At 38.8% G+C, this 18,520-nt stretch overlaps 1 protein-coding gene across 7 annotated transcripts; it reads right to left on the bottom strand.

Moving 5' to 3' along the window:
* Positions 1–386: 386 nt before the first annotated feature.
* Positions 387–17,097, bottom strand: phyhd1 (phytanoyl-CoA dioxygenase domain containing 1). Of its 7 annotated transcripts, none has more exons than XM_058415117.1 (12): positions 16,985–17,097; positions 15,267–15,310; positions 10,311–10,469; positions 8,530–8,605; positions 6,465–6,512; positions 6,213–6,268; positions 5,494–5,556; positions 4,282–4,303; positions 3,777–3,905; positions 3,523–3,639; positions 2,980–3,106; positions 387–1,764 (listed from the first exon to the last, which is right to left on the bottom strand). In XM_058415117.1, the coding sequence occupies exons 2-12, from the start codon at positions 15,297–15,299 to the stop codon at positions 1,674–1,676; spliced, it is 921 nt and encodes a 306-aa protein (XP_058271100.1). In that variant the 5' UTR covers positions 15,300–15,310; positions 16,985–17,097; the 3' UTR covers positions 387–1,673. The 7 variants fall into 7 exon arrangements, with proteins under 7 accessions (XP_058271100.1, XP_058271098.1, XP_058271104.1 ...); XM_058415115.1 differs by lacking the exon at positions 16,985–17,097 and adding an exon at positions 14,672–14,858 and having other exon boundaries at positions 15,267–15,307; XM_058415118.1 differs by lacking the exons at positions 387–1,764; positions 16,985–17,097 and adding exons at positions 1,805–2,220; positions 14,672–14,858 and having other exon boundaries at positions 15,267–15,295.
* Positions 17,098–18,520: the final 1,423 nt, after the last annotated feature.

Raw genomic sequence — 18,520 nt, 5'->3', positions numbered from 1 at the left:
GTTTAATGAAGGGCCAAATTGTGATGGCTAGACGACTGGATGAGAACATCTGGTGTTCCCGGTATGCAGTGGTCAGTATTTATCAAAAGTGGTCGAAGGAAGGAACAGTGGTGACAGGGTCACGGGCGACCAAGGCTGGCCCGTGTGATCCGATCCAACAGACGAGTTACTGTTGCTCAAATTGCTGTAGAAGTTAATGCTGGTTCTGATAGAAAGGTGTCAAAATACACAGTGCATGATGGGTCAGGGCTGTTTTGGCAGCAAAAGGGACACCAACACAATATTAGGCAGGTGGTCATAATGTTATGTCTGGTCGGTGTATATTTCTGATTGCGGGCTTTTTTGTGTCTGATTAACTTCAAGAGAACAAAAAGACAAGAAAAGTGAAGGAATGAGTGTTTATTGCTGCTACAATGCAGATGTTCCTCAACATTACATGTAACAAGGAATGCTTGAAAACTACAATGATTCATTCTTTAATAAGAAAATTGAGGGGTTAAAGACATGCTGTTATAGGAAAATAAGCACTTTTTGGGTCGGGTCACATGAGCCCACACATTGCATTGCATTGCATTTTATTCATTCGTTAATATTAGAAAGAAAAAAATTCGTTTGAGAAAAAATACCTTCACATGCATTGTGAATAGACAGCATGTGAAGATTGACACCAAACGTTGTTTAAAAAAATCAGAAAAGTCAGCTTTCTGTGTCTGAGATTTTATTCAGGATTGAATTTTAATAGTTTGATATTTTTAATATCACATAACTGTCTGAGGTCTTTCAGTGCTGAATGGGTTCCTTTAGGAAACACCTCAATAAAACCCAGGACAAACTCCACACTGATCTCAGAACAGCAAAGCAATTCGCATTTAATCTGAGATTTCTTACTAAGTTGGTAGAGAGCCAATATTTTCCACTGATGTTTTTATTTCTGAATGTAAATTTATAGAATGATGCAGTGTGTCAGTTACAGCGGTGTGTGTGCTTTACTTTTTCAAATAAAGAGTTGCTTCCTTCCAACTTGTGCTCATGTGTGTGTTACTGAATAAATGATGCATTTCATTTTATAGGTCTTTTATCGTTATTATTGATTTTCAGCCTTGAGAATGTAAAATAAGGGGCGTTTTTCGAGTTCGATCACTACTGATCGACTCATTCTGTTCAGTGGAAGGCTTTAAATTAGGCAAATTGTAATGTGACATTTTATAATTAAAACAATGAAATGGCCAGCGATTTGTTTTATTTATGAAGGACTAACTTTAAATAATATAAACTCAACAGGACGGATTTTTTACTCTCTTTTTTCTAGGGAGAGCAAGTCAACATAGAGTACAATAAAAACAAAAAGTAGAGGTGGATGGAATAGTAGTTCTTCTGGTCAGCCACTAGAGGGCGGAAGAACATTAAAATGTATACGGATCAGGCATAACATTATGAGCACTGAGAGGTCAAGTGAATAACGCTGATCATCTCATCATGGCACCTGTTAGTGGGTGGGATATATTAGGCAGCAAGTGAACATTTTGTCCTCAATGTCGGTGTGGTCGAAGCAGGAAAAATGGCCAAGCGTAAGGATTTGAGCGAGTTTAATGAAGGGCCAAATTGTGATGGCTAGACCACTGGATCAGAGCATCTCTTGTGGGGTGTTCCCGGTCTGCAGTGGTCAGTATCTATCAAAAGTGTCCTTTAAGTCCTGTAATTCCGTTAAGTCCTGTAAGTAAGAAAAAAATTCTCCCAGATGTCCATTCAAGGTTTCTGAAATCCCTGTGACAAAAATAAAAATAAAAAATGCACCAAATGCAGGTTTAACGTCTAAATAAAATTTTTATTTATTGATTGATCTCCATCATGTATAGTGATTATATTAATCAAAGAATTCAAACAAAGTATATATTCTGGTTTGTTCATGCAAATATGGGAGTCGAGCCTAAGATTGTAAAAACACTAAACTGCTAAATGCTGTACATAAAGAGTCGATGTTCAAAAATCAGTGATTGGTTTAACATGATTTCATTTTCTCAAAAACAAAAGAATAAAACAATAAAAGTAGCACATAGCTAGATGTAAGCGCATCACTCTAGACTGTCTTTCCAGATAAGATGATACTGATATAAAAACAGGAAACGAGGCTTGTAATTAAGTGGGTGGATATAATAAAGCAGGTGGATGGAGTATTAGGTGTAGAGCGAGGGGAAGGGAAGCTCCTCAGTCGGCTGTAGCCTGTGTGTAAAAAAGGAAAGGAATATCGATATGAACATTGATCTGTATATCTGCTGTTATTTTAAACCTATTGCTTCAAAACTGCTCCAAATCTTCAATCATGTCTTGACTGCTTCATTTCAAATTCACTGTCATGTATAGAAGCAAACATCTCAAAATCAAATTATAATATGGAGTTGGCCCGCCTTTTGCAGCTATAACAGCTTCAACTCTTCTGGGAAGGAATTCCACAAGGTTTAGGAGTGTGTTGACCATTCCTCTAGAAGCGCATTTGTGGGGTCAGGCACTGATGTTGGACAAGAAGGCCTGGCTTGCAGTCTCCACTCTAATTCATCCCAAAGGTTGAGGTCAGGACTCTGTACAGGCCAGTCAAGTTCCTCCACACCAAACTCACTCATCTGTGTCTTTATGAACCTTGCTTTGTGCACTGGTGTGCAGTCATGTTGGAACAGGAAGGGGTCATCCCCAAACTGTTCCCACAAAGTTGGGAGCATGAAAGTGTCCAAAATGTCTTGGTATGCTGAAGCATTAAGAGTTCCTTTCAGTGGAACTAAGGGGTCAAGCACCAACCCCTGAATTCAATGATTTGTTGGAGGGGTGTTCCAAAACTTTTGGATATATATATATATATATATATATATATATATATATATATATATATATATATATATATATATATATATATATATATTGATTATTTTCTTGTATGAAAATGGAGCTGCCTGAAATATTTTAATCAGCACTGAAACACTTTCTCACCAGTTCTCAGGGCTCCAGCGCGTGTTCTCGGAATCCATGATGTGGAAGGCATAAACATGACGCGATGCGTCTGAGGTATTTGCGGCGCTTCGGTGGACCACTTCACCATGAATTAGAACCATACCACCTGCATTAATTATTAAAATAATTTCAATTAATGGAAGGATGGATGGACACGGCATCAGACACATGCATTTCTTTTGGTATAGAGTAGCTTCCATGGAGAGCAGTGGAGGATATGTGATTGACAGTCACACTGACCAAACCAGTGTTCCCAGTCTGCAGTGGTCAGTATCTATCAAAAGTATCCTTTAAGTCATATAATTCCCTAAAGTCCTGTGAGCTGGGGCCAAATAAACATTTGTGCTCAAACACTTCTTTAGATATTAAATGCTACTTTTTTTTTTAGTAAAGCTCCCCCACACATCGTTAAAATGGCTTTAAACTGGTCACGTTCATTTGTGCATGTTTGTGTACGCAAAATAAACATTTGTGCTCATTCAGTTTTCATTCCATTTCATTACACAGGTGCAGGACTCTAACCTTTCTTGACAGGTGCTGGTATGAAGAGGCTGTCATCGTAATTTTGTTCTCGACCAATGAAGTCCGTCAAAGGGAATGTGCCTTTTGGGGCTCGAACCATCCGTCTGCTGATTCCATCTTTTACAAACACACACACAATGTGAGAACACAAGGCTTCCCTCTCTAACATACACATATTCTTAAATAAGCTTGTATTTGAGAATGGACTGAAGCAAAATAAGTGTGTGTGTGTGTGTGCGTGCACGTATACTAACTCCTGTGTGAGCCTGGTATGAACCAGAGGCAGCCATTGTCGAGAGTTGCATCTTCTAGAGCGATCCACACCCCCATCACTTGGCCCAGAGGCTCCGTATACAGGAAGGTTGCGTCCTGATGCGGCGTCACTAACAGGTCAAAAGGTTTTATTACATCACAGATCTTGTTAGAGTGGACATACTGAATATCATTACACTTTATTTTACTTTTATTAGTATAAACTCTGTTTGCCTGCAGGGAATAAGGGTCCAATCTCTTCATTAGCTAGAATTATAATGATGACTGATGAATGATGAATTTGTCTTGCTAGAACAGCTTCTCTCTGATCAAGCATTCGAGGTACAAGCTAGAATTTTATACAAGTTTTAGATTTTGAAACAGAGCCCATAATTTAAACCCAAAGTGAGATGAAAGCACTACATAAATAATAATAATTAATGAAATACATATTCAGTAAGGAGATGTTACTGCTTTTAGCATCTTTCATCTCATAGGATCTCATACCTTCTCCGCCAATTCCTGGTTGCTGGGAAAAAATAAAGAAACCAGAATGATTTTTTTTAAATCAGAAACCGGAAATATAATGCATGATCTGCCAATCAATATCAACATACTAGGTACACTGATCAGCCATAACATTATGCGCACTGACAGGTGAAGTGAATAACACTGATGATCTCATCATGGCACCTGTTAGTGGGTGGGATATATTAGGCAGCAAGTGAACATTTTGTCCTGAAAGTTGATGTGTTAGAAGCAGGAAAAATGGACAAGCGTAAGGATTTGAGCGAGTTTCAGAAGGACCAAATTGTGATGGCTAGATGACTGGATCAGAGCATCTCCAAAACTGCAGCTCTTCTGGGGTGTTCCCAGTCTGCAGTGGTCAGTATCTATGAAAAGCGGTCCAAGGAAGGAACAGTGGTGAACCGGTGACAGGGTCATGGACGGCCAAGACTCACTGATACATGTGGGTTGAGAAGGCTGGACCGTGTGATCCAATCCAACAGACAAGCTACTGTTGCTCAAATTGCTGAAGTTAATGCTGGTTCTGATAGAAAGGTGTCAGAATACACAGTGTATGATGGGTTAGGGCTGTTTTGGCAGGAAAAGGAGGACTAACAGAATATTAGGAAGGTGGTCATAATGTTATGGCTGATCGTGTATATGTTTACATGCACCCATTTTCTTCATTACAAATAAATTCAATCCGATTGCAAAATCCAGAAGTACTGATTATTATGCAGCTTTACACACTGCAATCCGATTCAAATAATCATGCATTACATATATTCTGAACAATCTACCCATCTATCTATCTACCCATCTATCTATCTATCTCTATACTATTCTTTTATTGATCAAAAAGCATATGCCATCAAAATGTACTTTCTTTCTTTAAATCACAGTTAGGTAAATATGTATTAAATTAAAACACAAAATAAACACACATTTTTCATCATAGAAAGATAAAATAAGTAATAATTAAATATTAGATAATTTAATGTGTATGAAAGTTTAATATGTTTAATATTAAAGTTTAATATTAAAATTAGGCCCAAGAATAACAAAAATAAAGATCAGATGGTTCATGTAAACAGTTATTATTAAATTTTACATTATTATTCCAATTTTAGAACCTAGAGATAAATACTACAGTTTTCATTTTAAACTCAAATACAATGACCCTTGAGATTGAAAGCAAAGAAAGATCAGTACCTTAAAAATATACATGCTCTGCAGAACAACAGGACTTATCAGACCCAGTTTTTCAGCCAAGGTCTGCACAGAAAAGGAAAAAGCAGAGCACATGTGAATAAACAATAAAGAACAGTAGAATTTCATAATATCAAAACATGTATTATACCACAGCACTGTTGAGCACTCAGTTTTGATCCGTCAGAACGTTCTGCATAAATAAATGAAACCATTTTTATACGTCTCGGAGGAGATATGAGGGAAGTGTCCAACTGGCAGTGCTATTTAAAATAAGCGAGGTGAAATGTGCGTTTTTCTGACGCAGGAAATTCTTCAGCATGATGAAGAAAGGACTCTTTAAAGCTGTTTTAATATAAGTGAATACAAGAACTTTGCTTCATGTCCATTCTGCAACAGTAAACATAACTATAAAACTATACAAAAGTATAACATGTCGATCTTCAAGTGCAAAATAAATGTAATCCTTTGCAAAATGCTGGAATAAAACACCTTATTTTCCAAAATGTTATTGGAAAATAATCAACTTCAGTGTTGTAACAGTAACTTCTCCTCACATCAGGCTACATCACACCACCCTGTCTAAGGTAATGGACACTAGTCAATTACAGATGTGAATTAAGAAGAACTTTATATTACAGTAGAAATGCCTCCTCCAGATGTTTTACTCGCTCGTTATAACGTGGCTATAGAAAGGAACAAGGAATTACAGGAGTCCTTACCTGGACTTTAGGGGAATGTGTGATAGATTTAAATACAGGCTCATGGGCATGGAGAGCTAAAAAAGCACAGAGAATGAGAGAAAGAGAGAGAGAGAGAAAGAAAGAAAGAGAGATAAAAACAAGTTAAAAGCAAATTTTTTTTAACCTAAAGGTGGCAAGCAACTGGATAAAACATGATGAAGGAAAAATAAAGTTAATCAATAAATCAGATTATTGAGTTGTTTAATTATAATTCATTCTCACACCACCCACCATGTCCGATTTTGTTTAGTGAACGTTCCCTTGGGACAGTAAACTCCGCTGTGAACAGACAGAAAAACAGGTTCAAGACAAACTCTAAAAGCACTGTGGGCCTCCACATCTTTTTCAACTTGGCCAGTGTGATAGCCCTTTCCCAGATATATCTATAGTAGCTATAAACCACAAAGTAAGACACAGGGTTAGAAGCTGTCTACTGCATGGCATAGTGATGAAACACAAAAGTGTACCAGGATACACCTCAGTATCCTTGTACCAAAGAATCAAAGTCTTTTCTTGTTTATAGGAACAGTTTATGCCTGCTACAGACCTGGAAAAGATCCAAGTAGGTAAAACAGGACAATATGAATACTTACAGTATTACAATAATATCTTATCAGCAGTGCTATGCATTTAATATAAATGCGGATCACTGAAACACAATAACATGAGCCTTGAGTGATTAGTTGGTCAGTGCTAAAGGGATCATATGCAGTATACAGGTGTATGCTAGCGTCCTCTAGTAACAAATGTGAAAAAGTGTTTTGAAAAAGTGTTTTGCATTATTTTCTTATTCAATTCAACACTTTTCATTGCAAATTATAGTACTGACACCAGCATGAGTGAAAATATTTACAGCAATTTCAGACTTTAGTCTTTCAGTATTTAGTATATCCCCCTTTTTTGCTTTAATGACAGTGTGCATTCGACTGGGCATGTACTCCACAAGTCTGTACGGAAACTTATGATCCATTTTAGATCAAATCCATGAAAGTGCCGTCTGAACATGTGCTTCAATAAAAGAGGAAAATCTGACCTTTTCCAGAAAGCAGTTAATGTGGTCAATATACTGCAACAAGTTTGCTTGCATTTTAAATAGGCTCCTAGAAATCCATCAATTTTCTCAACCCTATCATATATATCAGACTCGGGAGGCCACAAGGTGGGGGGCAACCTGGACATGGTGCCAGTCCACGATTGCGCACACACACTCACACACCTATTCACAAACTATGGACAATTTAGAGATGTCAATCAGCCTACAACACGTCTTTGAACTGGGGGCAGGGATCAAACCTTTAGCTCCGGAGGTGTGAGGCAAACATGATAAGCAATAAGCCACCATTCCACCTAGTGTAGAATCTTAAATTTTACATATTAAACAAATTAAATACATTTTGAAACCTTCTTTTTATATATATCTTTTTATCTTTATTTATACTTTTTTTTCCCCCAATGTGGTCTCAGACATTTGGACCATACTGTATCCATTCCCTCAAACCACCTACACGGGAGGTCAGAGACGTGTTTGTAGTATATAACAACATTACATAACACTAAAGGAACATTTAGTCACCAGTGTCAACAGGGTCACGGCTTTCACACAGAAACATGCAGTGCTGTACAGTCTAGCGTATGACATAAGCGTCCCATTCCCCTGAAACCTAAACCCTGTTTGCTGAGAACCTGTGAGCTGAGCTGAACAGGAGAGTCCACAGAGAGGACTTCAGACCCTAGTGAATATGGAGAGACTGAGATATGGCTCAGATACTTTGCTCTGTATTCTTCATTCACATTAGGAAATTATAGAAGACTACTCTGTGCTATTATGATGGGATAAAGACACTACACATAGAAGGATATTTGTTTTCTTTGAATAAAATGTACTTCCGTTAAATTTAGAAAAGTCCCATTTCTTTCTGAGATTAATTGAATGAACCACAAAGATATTTTTCAGTAATCTGCATATAAAGTATTTTGTTAGAAGATTGCTTCTCTTTCTTATTATTAATCTAAAACTGTGCATTTTCCTTGCGTCTTCCTTTCATCACAAACAATTAAAGAATTCACTTACTCAGCAATACAATTTTTAATATTTAATTATTATAAATATATAAATGTCATTTGCTTTTTTATTTTTACAAATGATAAATATTAAAAATATACAATTAAATTAACCCCATTTTTTTTATTAGAAATAAATATACATAATATACATATTTTTCTAATATTTAAATGAAAAGTAATATAATTTCACCCACATCTACTACAAACCCAACTGCTTCACTGGATCACAAACCATTTTCGTCGAAGACTCCTTTTTCGAAGAAAAAGCGGACCTTGTCCCCACTAGTGATGAAGTAATCTGCATTTCCCTGAACAAAGACAAACAGAGGGACAAGTTAGTGGCTCATTAACAGAGATCTGAGCTGGATATTGAGGGTCTGGAGCACAACCACTACAATGGCAGAGCCCTAGCAAGCCTAACTATACAGATACTATTTACTATGATAGAGCAATACTCACTAGTAGCTCAGGGAGATGGGTGACAACTTAATGGAAAAACAACAAAACACAAGTGTATTGGTAAGATGTAAGGGTACTACAATGTTTTACAACAGCTTCAATGCACCTCGATGTACACTATATTGCCAAAAGTTTTGGGACGTCTGCCTTTACATGCACATGAATGTAATATGGAGTATGCACCCTTTGCAGCTATAAACACTTCAACTCTTCTGGGAAGGCTTTCCACAAGGTTTAGGGAGTGTGTTTATGGAAAATTTTGACCATTCCTCTAGAAGCTCATTTGTGAGGTCAGGCACTAATGATGGACAAGAATGCCTGGCTTGCAGTCTCCGCTCTAATTCATCCCAAAGGTGTTCTATCAGGTTGAGCTAAGGACTCTGTGCAGGTCAGTCAAGTTCCTCCACACCAAACTCGCTCATCCATGTCTTTATGGACCTTACTTTGTGCACTAGTGTGCAGTAATGTTGGAACAGGAAGGGATCATCCCCAAACTGTTCCCACAAAGTTAGGAGCATGAAATTGTCCAAAATGTCTTGGTATGATGAAGCATTAGGAGTTTCTTGCAATGGAACTAAGGGGCCGAGCCCAACTCCTGAAAAACAACACCTGAAATCAATGATTTGGAGGGGCGTCCCAAACTTTTGGCAATATAGTGTACATTAAAGTCTGTGTAACTGAACTGGAGGGATACGTTTTTTGATGGCAGTGGTGTAGAGCATTTTCTATATTTCTTTAAATGGCATATCAGCATCATTGGCTGTTAGGTAGGTAAAACAGGATAATCCGTACAGTCTTACAGAACTACAACAATAAAATCTTTTCAACTGTGTCAACAACAACAGCTATAAAAGATCCATCACATTAATATTCAGTAAGAATTCTTGGATTTTCCCTTGAGACATACTGGATGACTAAAAAAACATTGTATGGAATTAAGAGCAGGACAGTCCATTAGGATATGCTTAACAGTCACTCTTGTTTTACAGGAATCACATGATGGAGATTCTTCACCGTTCAACAGGAATAAATTTGGATATATAGCCTGATTGGACTGACTGGATTCAAAGAAGAAAGAAAGAAAGTGTCTTTTGTTTATCGTTAGCTACCACGTCACTTCAAAATCCACAAGTGTTCACCTGGGTTGAAATCTGGTGACAGCATTTGATTCACATCACTTTCACAGACATCAAACCATTCAGTGAACCCTCGTGCCCTGTGGACATGTGCCGTGTTATTCTGGATGAAACCACTCCCATGAGGAGAAAAATAGGCTAAAGTTCATCAGTCAGAAGAGCTGTAAATCTGATCTGCAGTGATCAAATCTTCCCTCTGTCACAAACCATGCCAGAAAAATGCTCCCCGAGCAAAACAGAGAAACCTTTACCTTGTCACCCCGCATTAATGTGACAACTTACCTGCATCTTACCAGATCAAATAGTATTTCAGAACACAAAAACAGGAGAAAAAAATAGGGAAAAGGGGAGGGGTTGTTAATAAGTCATAATATTGCTCCTAATTTACTAATTAACATTAATGTTAAAGTAGCATTACCTGGCTCTTCAGCTGCTCGTCATGATCAGTGGAGAACTGAGTGCGGCAATGAGCAGGAACATCCATCTGCTCCACTATTTCTCTCATCCGTTCACGCAGCACTTCACACTCCTCTGGGCTGAAGAATCCTTCCAGCACAAGGTAGCCATCCTCCCGGTACTGCCATTCAAATCAGACCACAGTGTGAGAAAACAGTACACAGCACAGAACAGGTCTACCAGCCGAATTCCAATTTCAGCTTTCAGCATGTTTTCAGCAGAAGGTGAAAAGCAAACCAGGTAACCTGGAAAACCCCCACAATTAAGCCAACTATATTCTGCATTTGTTTTTAATTACAGCTACAGTTTGTTTGTAGTATTTGAGTCAACTGCTACTCATTGTAAAACTACTGTAATGATATTTTGCCATATTGTCTACATTAACATAGGAAATGGGACATACACTATATTGCCAAAGGTTTTGGGACGTCTGCCTTTACATACACATGAATTTAATACGGAGTTGGGCCGCCCTTTGAACCTAAAACAGCTTCAACTCTTCTGGGAAGGCTTTCCACAATGTTTACGAGTGTGTTTATGGGAATTTCTGACCATTCCTCTAGAAGCGTATTTGTGAGGTCAAGCACTGATGTTGGATGTGAAGGTCTAACTCGCAATCTCCGCTCTAATTCATGCAAAAGGTGTCCTATCGTGTTGAGGTGCAGGCCAGTCAAGTTCCTCCACACCAAACTCACTCATCCATGTCTTTATGGAGTTGGGAGCATGAAATTGTCCAAAATGTCTTGGTATGCTGAAGCATTAAGAGTTCCTTTCACTGGAACTAAGGGGCCAAGCCCAACCCCTGAAAAACAACACCTGAATTGAATGATTTGGAGGGGTGTCCCAATACTTCTGGCAATATAAATGTAGCTGAGCTTTTTAAAAAACATACCATAATGTCATTCATAATTCTGATACTAGTAAACAGTTCTATTTATCTATGTATATTTGATATAAAGGACATATTTAGACATGAAATGATTTGATAATGTTATGAAGGTAAACAGTCCTGCTTTTAGGAGTATTCTCAGTACTTCTCAGGCAATATCAACCAACTTTATTCTTTTATTTACAAAATCACAGGTTTACAAAATATAAGGTGCTTGTTCTTAATACCTTATAAATTCTATAGTAATAATTTACACAAAAACCTTGAATAGCAGACCTTAGACATAAATGCCATAAGAGCCACGTGTAATCGTTAATACAGCAGTTTTCCGTAAGGAGAAGTTTATTTTAGCATTTTTGGAAGGAGTCTTAGTAACACAGTCAGTCACTGGAAAGGCCTCAGTAGAGAGGGTTTTGTGTTTCTCACTAACATGACAACCATTTTCATTTTATTAACTAAAAGAAAAAAAGGGAATTTGGTGAGAAATACAACTGTTTAACGCTGCTTTACTAAGGTTCATACCATAAACTACTTTCATTCACAGATGTTCCACAGCATTAAACAATTATAAATGAACAACAAGTAAAAAAAACAGAAAAAAAGTTGAGCTTGTGGTATAAAACACTTCAGGATGTCCTGTTACAAGACAATAATTACCTTCAGGTTGGTGACCACCTTCTATTCTATGTCTGACCACATCACACGACCAAATTACAGAACATCCCATGCATTTTATTTCTTACTTATTATCTTAAAATGTTGTTTAAATGCTTTTCCTGTAGCTTCGTTAGCAAACCTCAGCATTAAACTAAAAACATCAAGAAAATACTTCGGAAATGCGAAGGATCTTGATTCATTTTTGACATACTGCCTACCTCTAGGACAAAATCACGAGAGAGAGAGAGAGAGAGAGAGAGAGAGAGAGAGAGAATTCAGCTACTTTTTTCAGAACCATTTCTAGCACCCTGGGCCCCTGAATGCAGCTCATTTTCCCAGAAAATGCAAAAACACATGGTATACGTCTGCAAACACACACATTAAGGCATGTAGCTGTTTAAATAAACAGGTAAAGTTGTCATAAAAGCACTTTTTATAAGTACTGGAATTTGAAGTGTTTCTCAAGACTTGCGCTCATACATACAAACTTTGAAACTCGTGTGCATGCAGCTAATCTAAGGGCACAATCACACATACATACACACACTGACACACCCGTTCACACACTAAGGGGCAGTTTGGAGATGTCAATCAGCCATGCATTTCTTAGGGAGGAAACCGGATTACCCGGAGAACACCCCGAAACCCAGGGAGACTATACAGGAAAAAAGTGGAAATCAAGGCAAACATGTCAACCACTGAGCCATCATGTTTGTCAAGACCACCCCCAACGATTGGTGATGGAAAATATTATCAACAAAAACAAAACATTTTTAATCACACTAAGCGGTATTTACAACTAACAAACCCGTATGCACAGACTTCCACAAAGGACCCAAAGGCAGCAGGCTGCTTTTTTAACATACAACAAGGTGAAACCAACAAGCTGAGTAAACTCTCATTCATTCAGTCACTAAGTCAGTCGGTCAGTCATTCATTTAGTCATTCAGTCACTCAGTCACTCAGTCAGCCATTCAGTCACTCAGTCATCCAGTCATCCAATCATTCACTCAGTCAGTCATCCAGTCATCCAATCATTCACTCAGTCAGTCATCCAGTCATCCAATCATTCACTCAGTCAGTCATCCAGTCATCCAATCATTCACTCAGTCAGTCATCCAGTCATCCAATCATTCACTCAGTCAGTCATCCAGTCATCCAATCATTCACTCAGTCAGTCATCCAGTCATCCAATCATTCACTCAGTCAGTCATCCAGTCATCCAATCATTCACTCAGTCAGTCATCCAATCATTCACTCAGTCAGTCATCCAATCATTCACTCAGTCAGTCATCCAATCATTCACTCAGTCAGTCATCCAATCATTCACTCAGTCAGTCATCCAATCATTCACTCAGTCAGTCATCCAGTCATCCAATCATTCACTCAGTCAGTCATCCAATCATTCACTCAGTCAGTCATCCAGTCATCCAATCATTCACTCAGTCAGTCATCCAGTCATCCAATCATTCACTCAGTCAGTCATCCAGTCATCCAATCATTCACTCAGTCAGTCATCCAGTCATCCAGTCATTCACTCAGTCAGTCATCCAGTCATTCACTCAGTCAGTCATCCAGTCATTCACTCAGTCAGTCATCCAGTCATTCACTCAGTCAGTCATCCAGTCATCCAGTCATTCACTCAGTCAGTCATCCAGTCATCCAGTCATTCACTCAGTCAGTCATCCAGTCATCCAGTCATTCACTCAGTCAGTCATCCAGTCATCCAGTCATTCACTCAGTCAGTCATCCAGTCATCCAATCATTCACTCAGTCAGTCATCCAATCATTCACTCAGTCAGTCATCCAGTCATCCAATCATTCACTCAGTCAGTCATCCAGTCAGTCAGTCAGTCAGTCACTCAGTCAGTCATTCAAACAGTCAGTCAGTCAGTCATTCAAACAGTCAGTCAGTCAGTCAGTCATTCAAACAGTCAGTCAGTCAGTCAGTCATTCAAACAGTCAGTCAGTCAGTCAGTCATTCAAACAGTCAGTCAGTCAGTCACTCACTCATTCAAACAGTCAGTCAGTCAGTCAGTCACTCACTCATTCAATCAGTCAGTCAGTCAATCAGTCAGTCAGTCAGTCAGTCAGTCATTCAATCATCTTCTCTAACTGCTGTATCCTTGTCAGAGTCTCGGTTGGCCAAAAAAAACAGGTTTCATATCGCTGAGGTGAAACTTCTTATCACATTTGGGTTTTATCCGTGTTACGACCCCGAGGTAGGCCTAGGGGAGACTCAGGGTCAGCAACTGGTGGTTTATCAAGCTGATAGTGGGTGAAAGAGTCCAACCCGGGTCTAAACAATGACACACAGTGTAAACTGGCAGAATGGAAAAAAAACAAGGTTTCGCGACACAACCTGTAGTGCTTAATTAGTTTACTGTGCTGTACAACAGAAAACACGTATTTACAGTATTTACAAATTTCACAAACAAGCCAAACACGGGGCTGGACAACGGCAGTGCTTAAGAAAAGAAAACCAAGTAAAACAAAATGATACTTCCCTAACGCTGCTTTATTTTTAATACATCCTGGACTACAAACAAAAGTGAAGCCAAAAACCTACCTATACTGCGCTTCCCTTACAAACTTAAATACAGGGGGTGGCCCCGCCCCTTTCCTAAGGCGTCTATACAGTGTGACGTCCTACGTGTTGCACAGTGTATGAGCGCGCTCTTTCTTACCTGTCCGAGCCCCGTCAGCACAACACTACACAAACACACACAGCTGTACATACACCTCAATACACCAAGTACTTAGATACACAAACTAACCACGCGATTGCACACATAAACAGAAACAAAAAACACCGCCCGATGCGGTGTCATTGTCTCGCTTTTATAGCCTGACTCTTCTTCCGGTTAATCTTCCGGGGCGGCGTTCGCGCGACTCGGCTCCTCCCGTCAGCGGCAGGTATATGGCAAGCGGCCAACTGCATCACGTTCCTCCCAATCGGTTACGCTGTAAAAACAAAGTCATCATAATAGCCGAAATACGTGCCGTGGGACGTAACATCCGAAATAAGAAATCACAAGAACACAAAGTTGCAACCTGTTCAGCTGCTGTGATAAAACGGAGTCTTAGCACAGTCATAACACGCAACTCATCAAACTAAAAAATAATAACAAATTAGCATGCACAAGCTGGTGCCATGACGCCAGCTTTAAAAGCCTTTCCTCACAACAACAGTGAAGAGTTTACAATTTCTCCAGAGGGTGGTCTCGATAGGCTTCATTTCCAGCTACCAGTAACACCGTTTCCGAGTAGACGGGAAGAGAAAACTATCGAAAAATATCTATTTTATGTTTTTCCGAAAACAAAAATCGTTATGCGGCAGAGAAGACGTCAAGAATGATTTTTTTAACTCACCTTTTGGACCTCCTGCTGTGTTAACACATCCATACCTCCTACTTCTGTGAGAGAGAGAGAGAGAGAGAGAGAGAGAGAGAGAGAGAGGTGTGTGTGTGTGTGAGAGAGAGAGAGAGAGGTGTGTGTGTGTGTGTGTGTGTGAGAGAGAGAGAGAGAGAGAGGTGTGTGTGTGTGAGAGAGAGAGAGAGGTGTGTGTGAGAGAGAGAGAGAGAGAGAGAGGTGTGTATGTGAGAGTGTGAGTGAGAGAGAGTGTGAGAGAGAGAGGTGTGTGTGTGAGAGAGAGTGTGAGAGAGAGAGGTGTGTGTGAGAGAGAGAGGCAGGCTCAGAAGACGAAATGCAACCTAATTAGAAATGAATAAAAACTTTGAAGTGTCCTTCTTCAGTAAATTGTATTTTGTTGACAAACACTGTGAAAAACTCTGTTGTTGTCCAGGGGGAGGCTCAGTCACAGGATTGGTCCATCTGCGGTCCACCTACAAGCCCAGGCCCACCCCACTTTTGGGGGAAAAAAGCTGGGGAACAATTGGGGGGAAAAAACCCTATCACAAGATCAGATCCACTCCAAATGTTTAATGAAAATTGTTGACTCCAAAATGAAAATATTGATGTCATGATATTTTCACATTAAATAAGCTCAGGTTTATTAAAACATTGCTGTATGACACAAAAGCATATAAATTAAGGTTATATATATATATATACATATTAACATTCAAAAGAACACCCACCCTAAACTTTTAAAACTAATGAATTTTCAATTTAATAAATATCAGATAATATGATCAAATTCAATGAAGTATAATATCACATTATAATATTAAGAATAAATATCAATACATTTGTATAACTTAAAAGTTTTATACACAAAGGACAACTGGTGCCCTTTGAATCTGAGTAAATGGTTAAATTTTATTCAGTTCAATTCAGTTTTATTTGTATAGTGCTATTAACAATGGACATTGTCTCACAGAAGCTTTATAGAACATAAGGAACATAGTACAAAATGTCCTCTTCTACAGTCATATGCAGTCAATGAATGTCCAAATATCATCTTGCTCTTTAAGGAAAAAAGTATCTGCTTTGAGGAGGTAGAAATCCAGGGAAAATTTGTGGTAGCTCTCACTCTTTTGTCCTCTAGAGAGAGCATGCTATCATGTCTCTGCCTGATATATTTACAAGTCTACTTTCACACTGGAAAGGTTGAAAATATCATGACTGCAATGAGACCCTAATAATCATGGTTATAAGAAATATGATGATGATGAACAAAATAAAAAAAATATTATTTTTTTTATTTTTATTATTTTTAAAAAATAAAATAAATGGATAAAATAAATTCTGTGAGAGAAAATTCCACTAGTCAATCCTTAACTTTTATGATTGAAGAATACTTTGTGTAAACACCTGTTGCATAAAATCAAAGAAATCTAATTTCTTTCCCTAAGTGAAAACCATACATTTCAGACATGCATGTAGTTTACACAAAAGGCACACAGCAGATTAAATGAACAGGAATGCATTTCTGCTGTTGTTTAGCGTTGCTACTCAGAGAGAGCTGGTTAAGTGGTTGATAAATTCAAGTAACTGTGTAAAACCAGACAGTCCAACAACATAAGTTAGAAGTCTGAGGTGTTTCCTGGACAGAAATTTGCAAATTATCTTCTGAAATATATAGTTATACCATTATTGCTAGAAAAGATGTATAGGTTTGGACTCACCTTTTGGAAGTCCTGTTCAGTTAAGATGTCCATGCTTACTTGCTATATTGTCCCCCTCATTCTGTTGCTATTTGTACACAAAATGCTCTGGCAACACCTATACAGTCGAGAGAGAGAGAGAGAGAGAGAGAGAGAGGATTATCTTATCCGGGTACTTGAAGGGTCAGGTGATTTCGGCATGACAAACCGGATTACAGTGTAACCATGGTGATGGGTTGACTGGATTTAGGACAAGGTTTCTCAACACCAGTGCTGAAAATCACCACGCTCTATAGTTTCACTATTACCCTTTATCTGACACATATTCAAACAAGATTTTGATATGCTGGATCAGGTGTGATGCCAAACAATGCTTTAAACTCTCATGGAGTTAAGTGACTCTGATTTAGGACACAAACTCTCAGTGTATTCTAATCCACATAGGATAATTGTGTCCTAATCGTGGAGATGAAGGACAATCCAACATCCATCCATTTTCTGTACTAGGGTGCCAACCCATCACAGCACACAATTACCACACTACTGACAAATTAGTGATGCCAAACAGCACACAGTGCTTGACTTTGGACTCGGGGAGGAAACCGGAGTACCCCGGAGGAAGCATGCAAACTCCATACTCACAAGGTGGAGATGAGAATTGATCCCCAAACCCAGAGATGTGAGGCAAACATGCTTATTACCAAACCACTGTGTCTCCATGATACAACATATAAGCTATACAAATATTTCATTTATTCTAATACTATTTGGTCACATGATTAATCTAATTTCCATTATCCACCATCTAGAACACACTCTAAATCACGATAAACATGTATGTCTGCAAATCAATTCAAAATTGACAGTAGGACACTGGTTATAACTTACATATAATAATTATAATAAGCCAGAAGTATATGCATTAGAACAGTCCCAGCTTGTGTCCAGAACTGCTTTAAGGTCTGTCAGTTAAGAATGTAGAGACTCAGCTATTTGTGATTGAGCTGCACCTCCATTAGGTGGTACCACAACACTGCTTATCCTCCAACAGAGACCCCATTTTTATACTAATATCCACTGATCAGGCACAGAATCTCACCATGGGGGTCACAGTCCAGTGACTTCTGTGCCGGTCCCAAGCCCGGATAAATACAGAGGGTTGCGTTAGGAAGTAAAACATTGCCAAATTTAACCATGCAAATCGTCGGTACTCTAAATTTCATACCGGATCGGTCGAGGCCCGGGTTAACAACGACCGCCATCAGCGCCGTTGACCTACAGGGCACTGGTGGAAAATGGGCTACTGTTGGTCTAAGAAGTAGAGGAGGAAGGAGAGTGCGTAGACAGAGAGAGAAGAGGAAAGGTAAGAGTGTAGGACTGAGAATAGGAACTCTGAATGAGAGCTGGCTGATATGTTGGAGAGAAGGAAGGTGGATACCAGGTGGAAGGGTAGCAAGGCTCGTAGTATAGGAGCAGGATTCAAGCTGTTTTATTATGGTGTGGATAGTAAGAGAAATGGGGTAGGTGTGGTCCTGAAGGAGGAGTTTGTGAGGAATG

Source organism: Hemibagrus wyckioides, linkage group LG18, assembly GCF_019097595.1.
Source record: "Hemibagrus wyckioides isolate EC202008001 linkage group LG18, SWU_Hwy_1.0, whole genome shotgun sequence".
Lineage (NCBI taxonomy): Eukaryota > Metazoa > Chordata > Actinopteri > Siluriformes > Bagridae > Hemibagrus > Hemibagrus wyckioides.
The sequence above is the reverse complement of the archived record's forward strand: the minus strand, read 5'-3'. Positions and strand labels throughout refer to the sequence as shown.